A 13802-nucleotide genomic window follows, 5' to 3' on the forward strand; every position below is an offset into this window, starting at 1 on the left:
TTGAGAGAGCTGTAGGCTCATTTAATTTTTTGGAAAGACTTGGTGTGAACTCCAAGCAAACTTGGGCAGCACTCCGAGAATATTCACTAAATATTTTCTTGAGAGCTCCCACCTTCCACTATATATATAGAGGCATAACCTCTCATTATTTTTCACACACAAAAACATAAACACTCCTTCCTCTGAAGATCTCTCTCTCCCTCTCCCTTGCTTAGTCCAAGTAAGTTCTTAGTTTAGTAGTCTCGAGAGTATAACGTAGATCTGTTCACTTGAGTTCTATTACTGGTGTGCTACTGTAATAGTTCGTGATCGGTTGTATCCTGGGATTCATAAATCGTGATTGTCCGAAAGCACTTACGGCCGATTTATTGAATTAAGGAAAGATATATCATATCTTGCCTCCGTGATTTATTTTATGCTTTATATTATGTTGTTGTAATTCGTTTCTGATTTCGTTAATTTAAATATAATTCGCATCTTTTCTCAATTCGATTTTTGCGCTCCTAATAGTCTTAATTCAATAAGTCCGCTTTCTGCTTATCGCTTTAAACGGATTGAGAATTTTTCGAATTTTTTATTTATTTTAAAAACGATTTCAAAATCTTCTGAAAAACTGTTTCTGCTTTCATCTTTCGGTGCCTACGCGGAAAGTTTTTGAAGAATGCTTTTACTTTAATTATTTCTTCTCTACTCTCTTTGGTTTCCACGAACGCTCTTAATTGAGTGAGTTTGTGAAACAAGTTTCTGCAAACGCTTGTTAAGCGAGTTTGCAAAACTAATTCAGTGTAATTTAATTACTTGAATTGTTTGATTAATATATTAATCAGATCTGTTTATTGTGAAACAGAAAAATGTCTGGAGACAACACCAACAACGTTGACGGTGATAGGGTTCCTGCAACCCCTGTTGAAACTCCTGCGGAGTTGGCTTTACGCGTTGCTAAAGAACTTGAAAAGACGAAGCTTACCGATTCGGGTATGGAAAACGTGCGCCGAAATCTGTTCGGTAATGGATCAACCCACATGGGGATACCACCTTCGGCTTCCCAAGGGATGATGCCAGATAAGTTCGATGGCAAAGCTGGGTTCAAAACGTGGCAAAACAAGATGCGCTACTATTTGGCCAGCATGAACATGGAAAGGTACCTCACAGAGGATCCACCAACGCTTCCACAAGGTGACACTGACGTGTATGTGGTTGGAAGTATGGATAGTTGGGCTCAAGGAGACTACTGTTGCAAAGGTCAGATTCTGAACCGTTTGGTCAATGATCTGTATGACCTCTACAGTATGTACAAGACTTCAAAAGCACTGTAGCTAGCTTTGGAGACCAAGTACAAGACTGATGAGTCTGGGATGCAGAAATTCTCAACTACGAAGTTCCTGAACTTCAAGATGGTGGATTCCAAACTAATTATGGAACAAGTGGAAGCTCTTCAACGCATCTTTCAGGAGATCGATTTGGAAGGGATGTCGATCTGCAATGTCTTCAAAACGAATTGCTTGATCGAGAAGCTACCACCAGGCTGGTCGAATTTCAAGCATTACCTTAACTTCAAGCGTAAGGCAATGTCTCTTGATGATCTCATCCGTCGGTTGAGAGTTGAGGACAACAATCGTGGAGCTCATTCGGATGCTCAAAGCCAGGGGCATGATGTTCATGTAGCTGAGCATAAGGCCAAGTTTAAAGGCAAGGGTAAAGGGATCTCTATTCCTCATAAACCGTTGAAGGTGTCATCTGGACCAAACTTCAAGAAGAGCAACCTTGAGAGGAAGTTCAAAGGGAAGTGTCATCATTGTGGTAAGATTGGACACAAGGCTGATGTTTGCAAAAGCAAAGCAAAAGATCTCAAGTTGCAAGCAAACCTAACTGAAGAAGACATGGTTGCGGTGGTTACTGAATGTAACATGGTGGAAGACAACCCAATAGAGTGGTACTACGACACTGGTGCTACCACACACATATGCTCTGATAGGACCATGTTCACCACCTATGTGCAGAACAAGTCAAATGAGCAGCTTTTCATGGGCAACACGGCGGTGTCCAAGATTGAAGGTAAAGGCAAAGAGATTCTGAAGCTAACTTCTGATCGTGAGCTCACCCTCCAGAACGTGAAGCACGTACCTGATATGCGGAAGAATCTCATCTCTGGAACAGTGTTAAGCAAGCATGGTTTTTCCATCAATTTTGAGGCTGATAAGTTAGTTCTTAAGAAAAATGGGATGTATTTGGGAAAGGGTTTTGTTAAGGGTGGACTGATCAAAATGTCTGTAACGACAGTCCATCCGAAAATTGTAGCTTTTTCTTCTGTTGCTGAAATGAAAGAAAACCCTATTGCTTACTTGGTTGAGTCGTTTACTACTTGGCATGAACGTTTAGGACATGTCAATTATAAAACAATGCGAAAAATGCAAAACTTGAATTTGATTCCGAAATTCAAAACTAACCAAGAAAAATGTGAAGTGTGCGTACAGGCCAAACTCACTAAAACTCCCTCACCACGCGTTGAAAGAACAACCGAACCTCTAGGTTTAATTCACACAGACTTATGTGATTTAAAGTATGTGCAAACTAGAGGTGGTAAGAAATACTTTGTTACCTTCATTGATGATTGCACAAGATATTGCTATGTATATCTCTTGCATAGCAAAGATGAAGCACTGGAAAAATTCAAAGAGTTCACCCTCGAAGTAGAAAATCAGCTTCAGAACACTATAAAAGTAGTTCGAAGTGATAGAGGAGGAGAATATAATGAGCCGTTCAATGCATTTTGTAGAGAAAAAGGCATTATACATCAGACAACCGCTCCCTACTCGCCAGAACCTAACGGAGTAGCGGAACGAAAGAATCGAACTCTGAAAGAGATGATGAATGCGTTGTTGCAGGAATCTGGGTTAGCCCAGAACATGTGGGGGGAAGCTTTGCTTACCACTAATTACATCCTCAACAGGATACCGCATAAGGTTACTGGCAAGTCACCATATGAGCTTTGGAAAGGTACAATACCTTCGTACAAATACCTCAAAGTGTGGGGGTGTCTAGCAAAAGTGGTTGTACCACCTCCTAAAAAGGTCACAATTGGGCCTAAGACCGTAGACTGTATCTTCATCGGATATGCACATAACAGTAGTGCATATCGATTTCTGGTTCATAAATCAGATATTCCAGATATCCATGTGAATACAGTTATGGAGTCAAGAAATGCTTCATTTTTTGAAGACATTTTTCCCTGTAGGAAAACTCAAAAACGGACTCGTGAACAACGAGATGCAGCGACTTTGGAAGCTGGCAATACTTTGAGTACTACTTCTATAGAAACAGAACTGGAACCTAGAAGAAGCAAACGAGCTCGCAAAAGTAAATCGTTTGGTGATGATTTTCTGATGATGGCATTTCTAGCTGAAAATCTACCAAGAACATACGCAGAAGCTATGTCTACACCTGATGCACCTTATTGGAAGGAAGCAGTCAAAACTGAAATAGACTCTATCATGCAACATCAAACTTACGAGATGGCAGATCTACCACAAGGATTTAAGCCTTTGGGATGTAAATGGATTTTTACGATAAAACGAAAACCAAATGGCGATATTGAGCGGTACAAGGCTAGGCTTGTAGTGCAAGGATTTCGGCAAAAAGAAGGTTTAGATTTCTTTGATACCTATTCACCGGTAACAAGACTATCTTCGATCAGGATGCTCATAGGTATTGCAGCCTTGAGAAATCTTAAAATCCATCAAATGGATGTAAAAACTGCTTTTCTTCATGGAGATTTAGAAGAGGAAATCTACATGAAACAACATGAGGGATTTGTTATTCCAGGATAAGAACACAAAGTGTGTAAACTTGTGAAGTCATTATATGGACTCAAACAGGCTCCTAAGCAGTGGCATGAGAAGTTTGACAGTATGATGATGTCTAATGGTTTTTGCATTAATGAATGTGACAAATGCATATACTACAAAACTACTCCATCAGGGTACATTTTGTTATGCTTATATGTAGATGATATGCTTATTATTGGCAGCAACAAAGACATCATCACTCAAACGAAAAACATGCTCAAAATAAATTTTGACATGAAGGACTTGGGTTTAGCAGATGTAATTTTGGGGATAAAAATCATCAGAACTGATGAGGGCCTTATCTTGTCTCAAACCCACTATGCTGAAAAAGTGCTTGATAGATTCAAGCATTACTCAAATGGGACTGCAAAAACTCCAGAGGATCCTCAAATTCACTTAACCAAAAATTCTGGTGAACCTGTGCAACAGGTGGAGTATGCAAGAGTAATTGGCAGTCTAATGTACTTGACAAACTGTACAAGACCGGATTTAGCGCACTCTGTAAATGTACTTAGTCGCTACACAAGTAATCCAGGACATAAGCATTGGATGGCTATAGCTAGAGTTTTGGATTATCTACGTTATACCAAAGATCATGGCTTGCACTATGGTAGAGAACCCGGAGTTTTGGAAGGTTACAGTGATGCTAACTGGATCGCAGACTCGAGAAACTCAAAATCCACAAGTGGATATGTTTTTACACTTGGAGGTGCAGCAGTGTCCTGGAAGTCTTCCAAACAAACTCTGGCAGCTAAATCAACTATGGAATCTGAATTCATAGCTTTGGAGATAGCTATGTCGGATGCTGAATCACTTCGTAATTTCTTGGAAGACATCCCAATATGGGGGTATCCTGTGCCTGCAATACGTGTACACTGTGATAGCGAATCGGCTTTGGGCAGGGAAAGGAATACCCATTACAATGGCAAATCTCGTCATATCAGACGGAGACATAAAACTGTTAGACAACTTATCTCAACTGGTGTAGTTACGATTGATTACATCAATATGAAAGAAAACCTAGCGGATCCATTTACAAAAGGTTTGGTGCGAGATCAAGTTATGAAATCATCAAGAGGAATGGGTTTAAAGCCTACGACTTAAGAGGATGTTTGATGGTAACCCCACCTACTCAGATTGGAGACCCCATGACCTAGGTTCAAAGGGACAACTAAATCAAGCTGAATCTGCTACAAGCACTAGAAGACTTTTGTCTTTTCCCAGTTCCTAGAGTGATGTAAAGTGCTTCCTGTATGTTAGAGGTTAAGCATATGCTTTTAATGATTTGAAATGTAGCTTTGTAAAATATTTGAAATAATTACAGGATATTTCATTAAATACAAGCAGCTTACAAAAATCACCTTATGAGTGTGAAATGGGGCCGTTTCTAGGAGAATATATGAGGCTATACTCTCCAAGTTCACTCATGATTAACCAGGCATGTTCAAGGCCACAATGAACACAATAGAGAACCTCGTTCTACGAGAAAACGAAGCTGTGTTATGCCTGCTGTCTAAGTTTACATACAAATCCGGATGGTTCAAGACATCATGTTCACCAACTGGCCGAGTAAACTCGACAGGTATAACAATGAGTCGGTTCAAGGTTGAAAAACGCCACCAACTCAGATACAGTTAGTTTTCGCATATACTCTCGAAGGTCTGTCTAGTCTAGCTAGTAGTGTCAGTCTATAGGGTTAGTTATGTCGTCATATGTTTAGACTTATTTCTATTCATGTGGGGGATTGTTGGAACTGCAATTTTCTGTAAAATTTGCAGGTTTTGGGAAAATGACTTTCCGGCGACTTTCCGGCCAAATTCCGGCCAAATGACTGATCGGAATTGTCTGGTCGATAGTGCAATGGAAAGCTGGTAACGAGTACTACAAGATGGTATACTCATACGTCCAAAACGGAGTTGATTTGAATGAGAAATAAGAGTGTGAAGTGAGCTATTTGGGATGGTTTGGGAAATATCCCATATCGGAAATATGATTGATTTTTCACTCATATATATATAGTTTTACACTCTTCTAGTTTCAAAAGTGTGTAGAAGGAAGAGGGAAGGTTCCCACACGCGAACCGAACCGAACCGGGCCGAGCACGGATGCGGGACGGGCCGGACGCGGGGCAGGCCGGGCTGGTCTCGGACGCGGGCTGTGGTCTCTTGGGCTTTTGGGTTTTTTGGGCTTTTTGACTCTTGAGACAGCTGGAGGCTCATTTAATTTTTTGGAAAGACTTGGTGTGAACTCCAAGCAAACTTGGGCAGCACTCCGAAAATATTCACTAAATATTTTCTTGAGAGCTCCCTCCTTCCACTATATATAGAGGCATAACCTCTCATTATTTTTCACACACAAAAACATAAACACTCCTTCCTCTGAAGATCTCTCTCTCCCTCTCCCTTGCTTAGTCCAAGTAAGTTCTTAGATTAGTAGTCTCGAGAGTATAACGTAGATCTGTTTGCTTGAGTTCTATTACTGGTGTGCTACTGTAATAGTTCGTGATCGGTTGTATCCTGGGATTCATAAATCGTGATTGTCCGAAAGCACTTACGGCCGATTTATTGAATTAAGGAAAGAGATATCATATCTTGCCTCCGTGATTTATTTTATGCTTTATATTATGTTGTTGTAATTCGTTTCTGATTTCGTTAATTTAAATATAATTCGCATCTTTTCTCAATTCGATTTTTGCGCTCCTAACAATATGGAAAGTGCTAAGCAAACACCACAACATATAACCATGGCGGACCCGTCAATTACAATTCCAAGTAACTCTCTCCTTCACGCATGTACATGTAAATGTTGATTGAACTATGTCATGCTTCTTTTTTTGGGTTAAATATATTGTTTTCATGTTATAATCCGACAATTTATACCTGCCCTAAGAATTACAACAGGAAAATCTATCTTCTATATATATAAAGTTAACTTTTATCACTTCTCCTTCCTCCACATCAGCATCCATCTAATCAATTTTTTTTTTGCATAAAAAAATACTATTTTCAATATTCATCCATTGCATATTTATTACTTATAATTAATAATAGTAATAACTAAATAAAAAACAAATTTACTAAAATTAATTAAATTTTAAATAATATAAACAATAATATAATTTTTAGTAAATAATAAAAATAATAACTATCTAAAAATAAATGAAGTACAATAAATGAAAATTTAAAAATAGTAAAAATAATACTATAAATTTGTTTTAGTAATAATGTTATTATTAAAATTATAACCAAAAAAAATATTTAAATTTTCAAAATTTAGAATGGGTTAATGAGTTTTAGAAAGTAAGTAAGATTTTAATGCATGGTGGAGTAAAAAAACAAGTTATGTAATTGTATTTATAAAAATCTAAACATGAAAACAAAATTGAAGTAAAACATTAGTTTCTACGAAACATATACCATAAAGATTTATTATGAAATTTCACTTATAAAAAATAAAAGATTAATTACTTAACTTAACTTAAAAGTTTTGATCTAAAATAAAAACATGGTAAGGAGCACACTTTCTTTTGGGAAAACTATGGAAAACAAATTTGAAAAAATAATCTATATAAAAAAACAAAATCAATGGTCAGAAAAATATAGAAAAATGATATGTGAACCGTTACAAAAAGTGGCATGTGATTTGTGTAGCATATCTCATAAGGTGTATTATCAACTGGAGGTACAATTTTATAATATGATATATGACAAATATAACATGTATATATATATATATATATATATATATATATATATATATATATATATATATTATCAAATACTTTTAACCCAAAACATTGGCAAAAACAACATATTTAAAGTACACTATGTTTTTTTTAGAAGATGAAGTTGGGTTTGCATCACAAAATTAACATCTTCAAATAACATATGAGATTTTAGAAAAATATGTAATTTGGATTAGTGAATAGATATTCATTATGGGGTTTAAACGTTTCATCATTTAAGCATTCTTGACTTAGTCGAAAATTCTATTATGGTAGATGATGCATTTGGACAACCTCATTGTAGCGGCATAACACTAAACTGTTCGTGAAACTTTGTATATTCACATTTAATGTAGGATATCGATATGTTTAAATGGTCTCTATAATTAAGTCAACGATCGACATTGACGTTAGAACTTTTAAAATTATGTTTTCATGGGATATGAATATGAAATTCTTTAAAGATAAAAGACCAGAAAATTGTCGACAATATTGTTTACTCTTTCAGTGAGATTTTTAAGTCATTTTTTGTTACCACATGATATATTGTTGATTGCTAGAAAATATTATTGCGATACTAGAAAATATATGTTATATATAGATTATTAAAATAAGTACGACATTTATATAGATTTATCTTTTAATCTTCAAATTATATTCATACTAGATAAGGACCCGCCCGATGTACGGGTTTAAAGTTATGTAAATAAATTAAATTTAACAAAAATATATTAAAAGTTGTTGTACGTTCTTTATAAGTTTTATTTTTGCTATAATACACTGATTTATATCTATATACAAATCTTTTATATATATTACCATTAAAAGTATATTTTTTTACATCTAAATATATTGTATGTTACAAATATATATTTTAACACCACCTAGAAATGTCTGTATGAACGCATTAATTTCTTTACTTTATATGTTTCTTTACTTTCACTTTTGCATAGTTTTTTTATTTACTAAAATTTTTGGCTCAAAAAAATTTCGAACAAAAAGATATTACATAATATACAAATCAATGATATATCATCACAATAATGTATGACCAACCATGGAGAGAATCTCGGCTCCGCCTTCCTTCCTTATGAAGAGAACCTTGCATCCAACCTCCTCCACCATGGAGAGAACTTTGGCTCCGCTTTCCTCCCTTGGGGAGATAATTAACCTTGCGTCCAACATCCTCCACATTTCTCCCTTGCGTAGATAACCTTGCGTCCAACCTCCTCCACCATCGAGAGAACTTCGGCTATGCCCTCCTCCTGTATGGAGAGAACATGTTCACATCTTTTAGCTATCAAAATATGGCTTGCTCCGACAACCAATGTTAATGACTGATCAAGGCTTAATGATCTTGATTATATAACCCATCATTAAACCTCTCCTTCCGTATCAAATAATCTTTTGATAGTAACTAATGTTAAATTTTCCAATGTATTTGTGGAAGTGTCTTTGACACAATATGATGTAGAGTCTGTCTCTGCCACTTTGCTTAGTGAGCCCCACGTCTAATCATGGCCCATGGGACCACCCATATCTGACGACCAGTATGTTACGTCTAGGAGTCTTTAAATACTTGTTTACCGATCCTAGACATCACCATATGATATTTTCCTGTGTTTTGTTCTCGCTCGCACAGTTCCGATAATCACTTCCCGGAAGGTCACCCATCTTGAAACTATTTTTGCTCAAGCACGCTTAACTCTGGAGTTCTCTTAGGATCCTTGACCCAAAAGATAAGTGCAATTTGGTGACATAAGTGGCCAACTCAATTCTTTTGAACCTATCCGCAAACCATGGTGTCACAGTCTCCGAGCTCTATGGATCTATCAACAACGATATATGTTTCTCCAACCTATCTATCTATGTTTATTGTAAGTTTGTGTCTGACTAGCCTATTTTATCCAACTATTAGGTTGATGAGCGTCTACTCGTATTATATAAAGTTGGTTTTACTCTCTTCTTGTTTCTCCACTTCATCAATTCTTATTTTCAAATTTTTAAAAATAATTCACATGATCATTAAAGAAACATAAAATCTAAAGTTAATGTATCAATTAATTCACTTAATTTTGTAATATTTTTATTATTATTAAAAACAATGATTTAAAATAATATAAACTAAAAACAAAATGAAAAAAATACAACTAAAAAAAAATGTCAAAGTAAAATATGAATAGAGATTACATAAATATAAACTTAGATATTTCTATCATAACATATAATAATTGTGTAAATATTTGTAAAAGTCTAGAAATATGGGAAAAATAAAGCTATTATATATTTAATGGAACAATAATTACTTTCAAGAGTTACAATTATTAAGATAAAGAAAATAAGAGTTTTTAAAAAAATATAAACACAAAAATTTAAAAAAAATTTAAATCGAGAGGTTATTCAATTCTTGGTGTCAAATTATAAATTCATGTTATAATTAATAATTATAATTATATTCTACGGTTTGTATTAATAAAAAAAATTATATTTACGCGCAACATGCAGGTTATATAATCTAGTAATTCAATAAATTATACTAATACATAAATATTTATTTGAGGACTTCGTTCAAAACATCTCTTGGAGAGACACTTGGTCACAAATTAAACCTCTCAATGGCTTCTATGATGCCAGCTCCACATCTCTGGGACGCATGAAATATTTTTGGGTTGTCCTTAGCATTTTCTTCATGCCACTGCAACAACTCTTCATGCGAATTGCTAACCATTACACCATATACTTGAGAAATGTTGAAAAGCTCAGCATCGTTTCCAGAGTCGCCACAAACAAGTATGTTAGAAGGCTGCTTGCCTTCAATCTCCAACTTGTCAAGTAGATAAGTCAGAGCACCTTGTTTGCCAGCTCCTTTAGGTAATACATCGAAAGCATAGCCGTTGCTATAAACCAGCTTCACATCCACCTATACGGAAATTTACTGTCATCAGCACCAAAAAAAAAAAGGAACCATCTAATAATAAGAATAGCTGTTAAGCTCACATGAGGGATACACAAAAATTCTCACCCCACGCTCTTCTAATATCCCCGGAAGAACCTTCATTATTTCAACAGCGTGTTCTCTTTCCACAAAAAAACTTACTTTATGCGGTTCTTGGCTCTTGGCTGGCTAAAACATACAACACAATATAATATAAGTGCTTTAGAACGACCAAATTGCTACAGATTCAGTAGGAGACGACATAACAACAATTCAAATCAGGTAAGATATCCAAAAAACTCTCAGACTGTCATCAAGGTTAACATTATTTACTAAGAATAGGAATTAATCCATACTTATACACAGACTACACACCTCATTCAAGTTCATGTATGCCGACAACATTATTATATATCCTAACAAACAAGAGTTTTACAAACTTTCAGTAAGAAAAAAAATTAGAAGATGCTTGGTTCTACTTCTAACAGAGGAACAATTATATAATAAAAACCTGAGGCTCAAGTTGAGGGAATTTAGAAGTTTCCTCAAGGACAATGTCCCGATTCCACTTATCATCCAAATGAGCTGTCCAAACATCATCCGACGACACTAAGGAATCACCGCCGTAAACAATCACAGAACCAACAGAAGTAACGGCTATGTCCGGGGTCAGCAACGGCCTCTTCTTTCTTAGACTCGAGTACGAGCTGAAAGACCTCCCTGTGCAGTACACAAGCAACGAATCATGGCGGTATTGAGCTTCCCAAAGCGCATTGAACTTAAGGAGGTCTGTGTTTTCAGGGTCATCGTGATCCACCTGCGAGGGTTACGTTGTTTAGTTTCGTCGAATTTTGACAAAAAAAAAACGAAAAAGATTCGAGGAAATTAGGAAATTACCAAAGTGCAATCAAGATCAGCAACGAGTATGAGACGTGGTGGTCCGTCAAATCTATCCATCAAATCCAATATTTTGCTTCTCTCCCTTGTCTCTCTCTTTGTTCTTCTTATTAGACTTGCTGGGGAAGACAAGACGAGTCTTTTTCTTTAGGGACTTCCTTTGTGCAATGAAGATTATGAAGAGTTCAAAAAAATCATTAAAAATGAAAAAGTGACAGATTTTTAAGGATTGTTAAATAGTGTTATATAATTTTGTTGATTTTTTCTATAAAATTCTAAAGTGCTACAAACAATCTCTCTATTTTTTTGATATTTTCTATAACTTTATTTTGTGAAGAAAGTAATAACATAACAATTTAATTTATTAACACTCCTATAGATTCTTTTTGTTTTAATTGAATTATATAAAAAAATTATTCACTTTATAAAAAGTCTTTATCTAATAATCTAGATTTGTTAAAATTTTAAATGATTTTTAAAATCACAAACTAATAACACTAGCAAAATTTTGATCTAATAACAACAGATTCAACATAACATTTAAAGTTTTGAAAACTCTATTCAAATTCAAAAGCAATAACCCCTTTTAGAAGTTTTCTTAAGCATAAAACCAAGATTTCCTTAAGCACATAATTATGTAACCATGTCAACGCAAGCAACCCTTAACGTTGAGCTTTAATGAGGTGTGTTATTACGACAGATGCTGACGAGCCCCATATGATTCGATTAGTTTTATAAAATTGTAAAGTGCTCCAAACAATTTTTTATTTTTATGATATTTTCTATAACTTTATTTTGTGAAGAAAGTAATAATATAATAATTGAATCTATTAACAATCCTAAATATTCTTTTGTTTTAATTGAATAACATAAAATTTTTATTTACTTTATAAAAAGTCTAAATCTAATAATCCAAATTTGTTAAGATTTTAAATGATTTTTTACAAATCACAAACTGGTTACACTAACAAAATTTTGATTTAATAACAACAGATTCTAAATAACATTTAAAGTTTTTAAAACTCTATTTAAATCCCAAAACAATAATCCCTTTTAGATGTTTTGTAAGCATAAAACCAAAAAAGAAAGTTTCCTTAAGCACAATTATGTGACCATGTCAACGCAACCCGGCCCATAAGAGAAACCACTAAAACCAAAGATTCGGGCTTTAAATTTTGAAAGTCTTTTCTGCTTAGAAATCTGTTTAGTAATATAAATGTAAAGGGTCTTTTTATTTTATTTTATAAGATACGTATAAAGCCATTTTTACTTAGAAATCTGTTAAACAATATAGATGTAAAAGATTTTTTTTTTGTAGGATATGTAAAAGGCCTTAAATGTGATTGTTATAGTATTTTTTCTACTATGTGCATTTTTTATTTTTTGCAGGGGACTCCTAAATGCCGGGCCAGCGCAAGCAACCCTTAAAGTTGAACTTTAATGAGGTGTGTTATTACGACCGATGCTGACGACCCCCATATGACCATACTAACACAAATTTTTGTTTTTGTTTTCTTACAATAGTAATAGTAAGAAACTAAGAATCACCTAATCCAATAATGTGTGGCACTGGCACTTACTACTTACTAGGATGGAGGTATACAGGTTACTTGAAGGAAATGACCTCAAGACATAAGAGCAAGCCCATGTCTAAAAGACTAAAAGCACCAAAAAGAGCAAATCCATGCCTAAAATTAACATAAGCAAAGTGAGTAAGTGACTTGCATCAACTTCGCCATGAGGGAAATTGGGAGACGAGTCCACAGCTGTGGAACAAGGGTAAGTTGATATGATTCTAACCTATGGGATTGACACAAACACTGTGAAGCTAGATGCCTAGATGGAAACGTGTATCCTTCTAACCCGTATCCACCAACTGCGAAGCTATCTTGGTCTTCCCATTGCTGAAACAAAGGACTAAGGGCACGAGGCCTTGGCCACTTGATTAAATATTTTTGATTACCTAGTGCAAAAAAAATTCTAGTTGATTATGGAAGTCTAAACAATTTATTTATTTTATGACGACTTTGAGCCTTCTAAGAAAGACTTGTCCCCAGTATCAAAATTCAGATGTCTGACTTCAACGTGGAAGCTACCCATGTAATTGGAGATGTGAATCTGCGGTCTATGCCAATGAGGTCACTAAATATATAGATTGTCTTTCAAGTCTCAACATAGAGTAAGAAATGACTCTCTGGTCAAGTCACACCAAGTTTTCCACAAAAGATGAGATTTGGAAAGTGCTAAGCAAACACCACAACATTTAACCATGGCGAATCGGACCCGTCAATTACAAATCCAAGTAAGTAAATCTATCATTCAGCAGATAAAAAAAAGAAAGTAAATCTATTATTCACCCATGTCCATGTAAATGTCTCTTTTTTTTACAATCCGATATTTA

At 35.1% G+C, this 13802-nt stretch overlaps 1 protein-coding gene across 2 annotated transcripts; it reads right to left on the reverse strand.

Moving 5' to 3' along the window:
• Nucleotides 1-9976: 9976 nt before the first annotated feature.
• LOC104715649 (putative sucrose-phosphatase 3a) lies at nucleotides 9977-12187 on the reverse strand. 2 transcript variants are annotated; one of them, XM_087467353.1, is made up of 4 exons: nucleotides 11402-12187; nucleotides 11016-11321; nucleotides 10592-10693; nucleotides 9977-10489 (listed from the first exon to the last, which is right to left on the reverse strand). In XM_087467353.1, the coding sequence occupies exons 1-4, from the start codon at nucleotides 11459-11461 to the stop codon at nucleotides 10166-10168; spliced, it is 792 nt and encodes a 263-aa protein (XP_087323479.1). In that variant the 5' UTR covers nucleotides 11462-12187; the 3' UTR covers nucleotides 9977-10165. The 2 variants fall into 2 exon arrangements, with proteins under 2 accessions (XP_087323479.1, XP_087323480.1); XM_087467354.1 differs by having other exon boundaries at nucleotides 10385-10489; nucleotides 10567-10693; nucleotides 11402-12169.
• Nucleotides 12188-13802: the final 1615 nt, after the last annotated feature.

Source organism: Camelina sativa, chromosome 9, assembly GCF_030686135.1.
Source record: "Camelina sativa cultivar CO46 ecotype springtype chromosome 9, ASM3068613v1".
Lineage (NCBI taxonomy): Eukaryota > Viridiplantae > Streptophyta > Magnoliopsida > Brassicales > Brassicaceae > Camelina > Camelina sativa.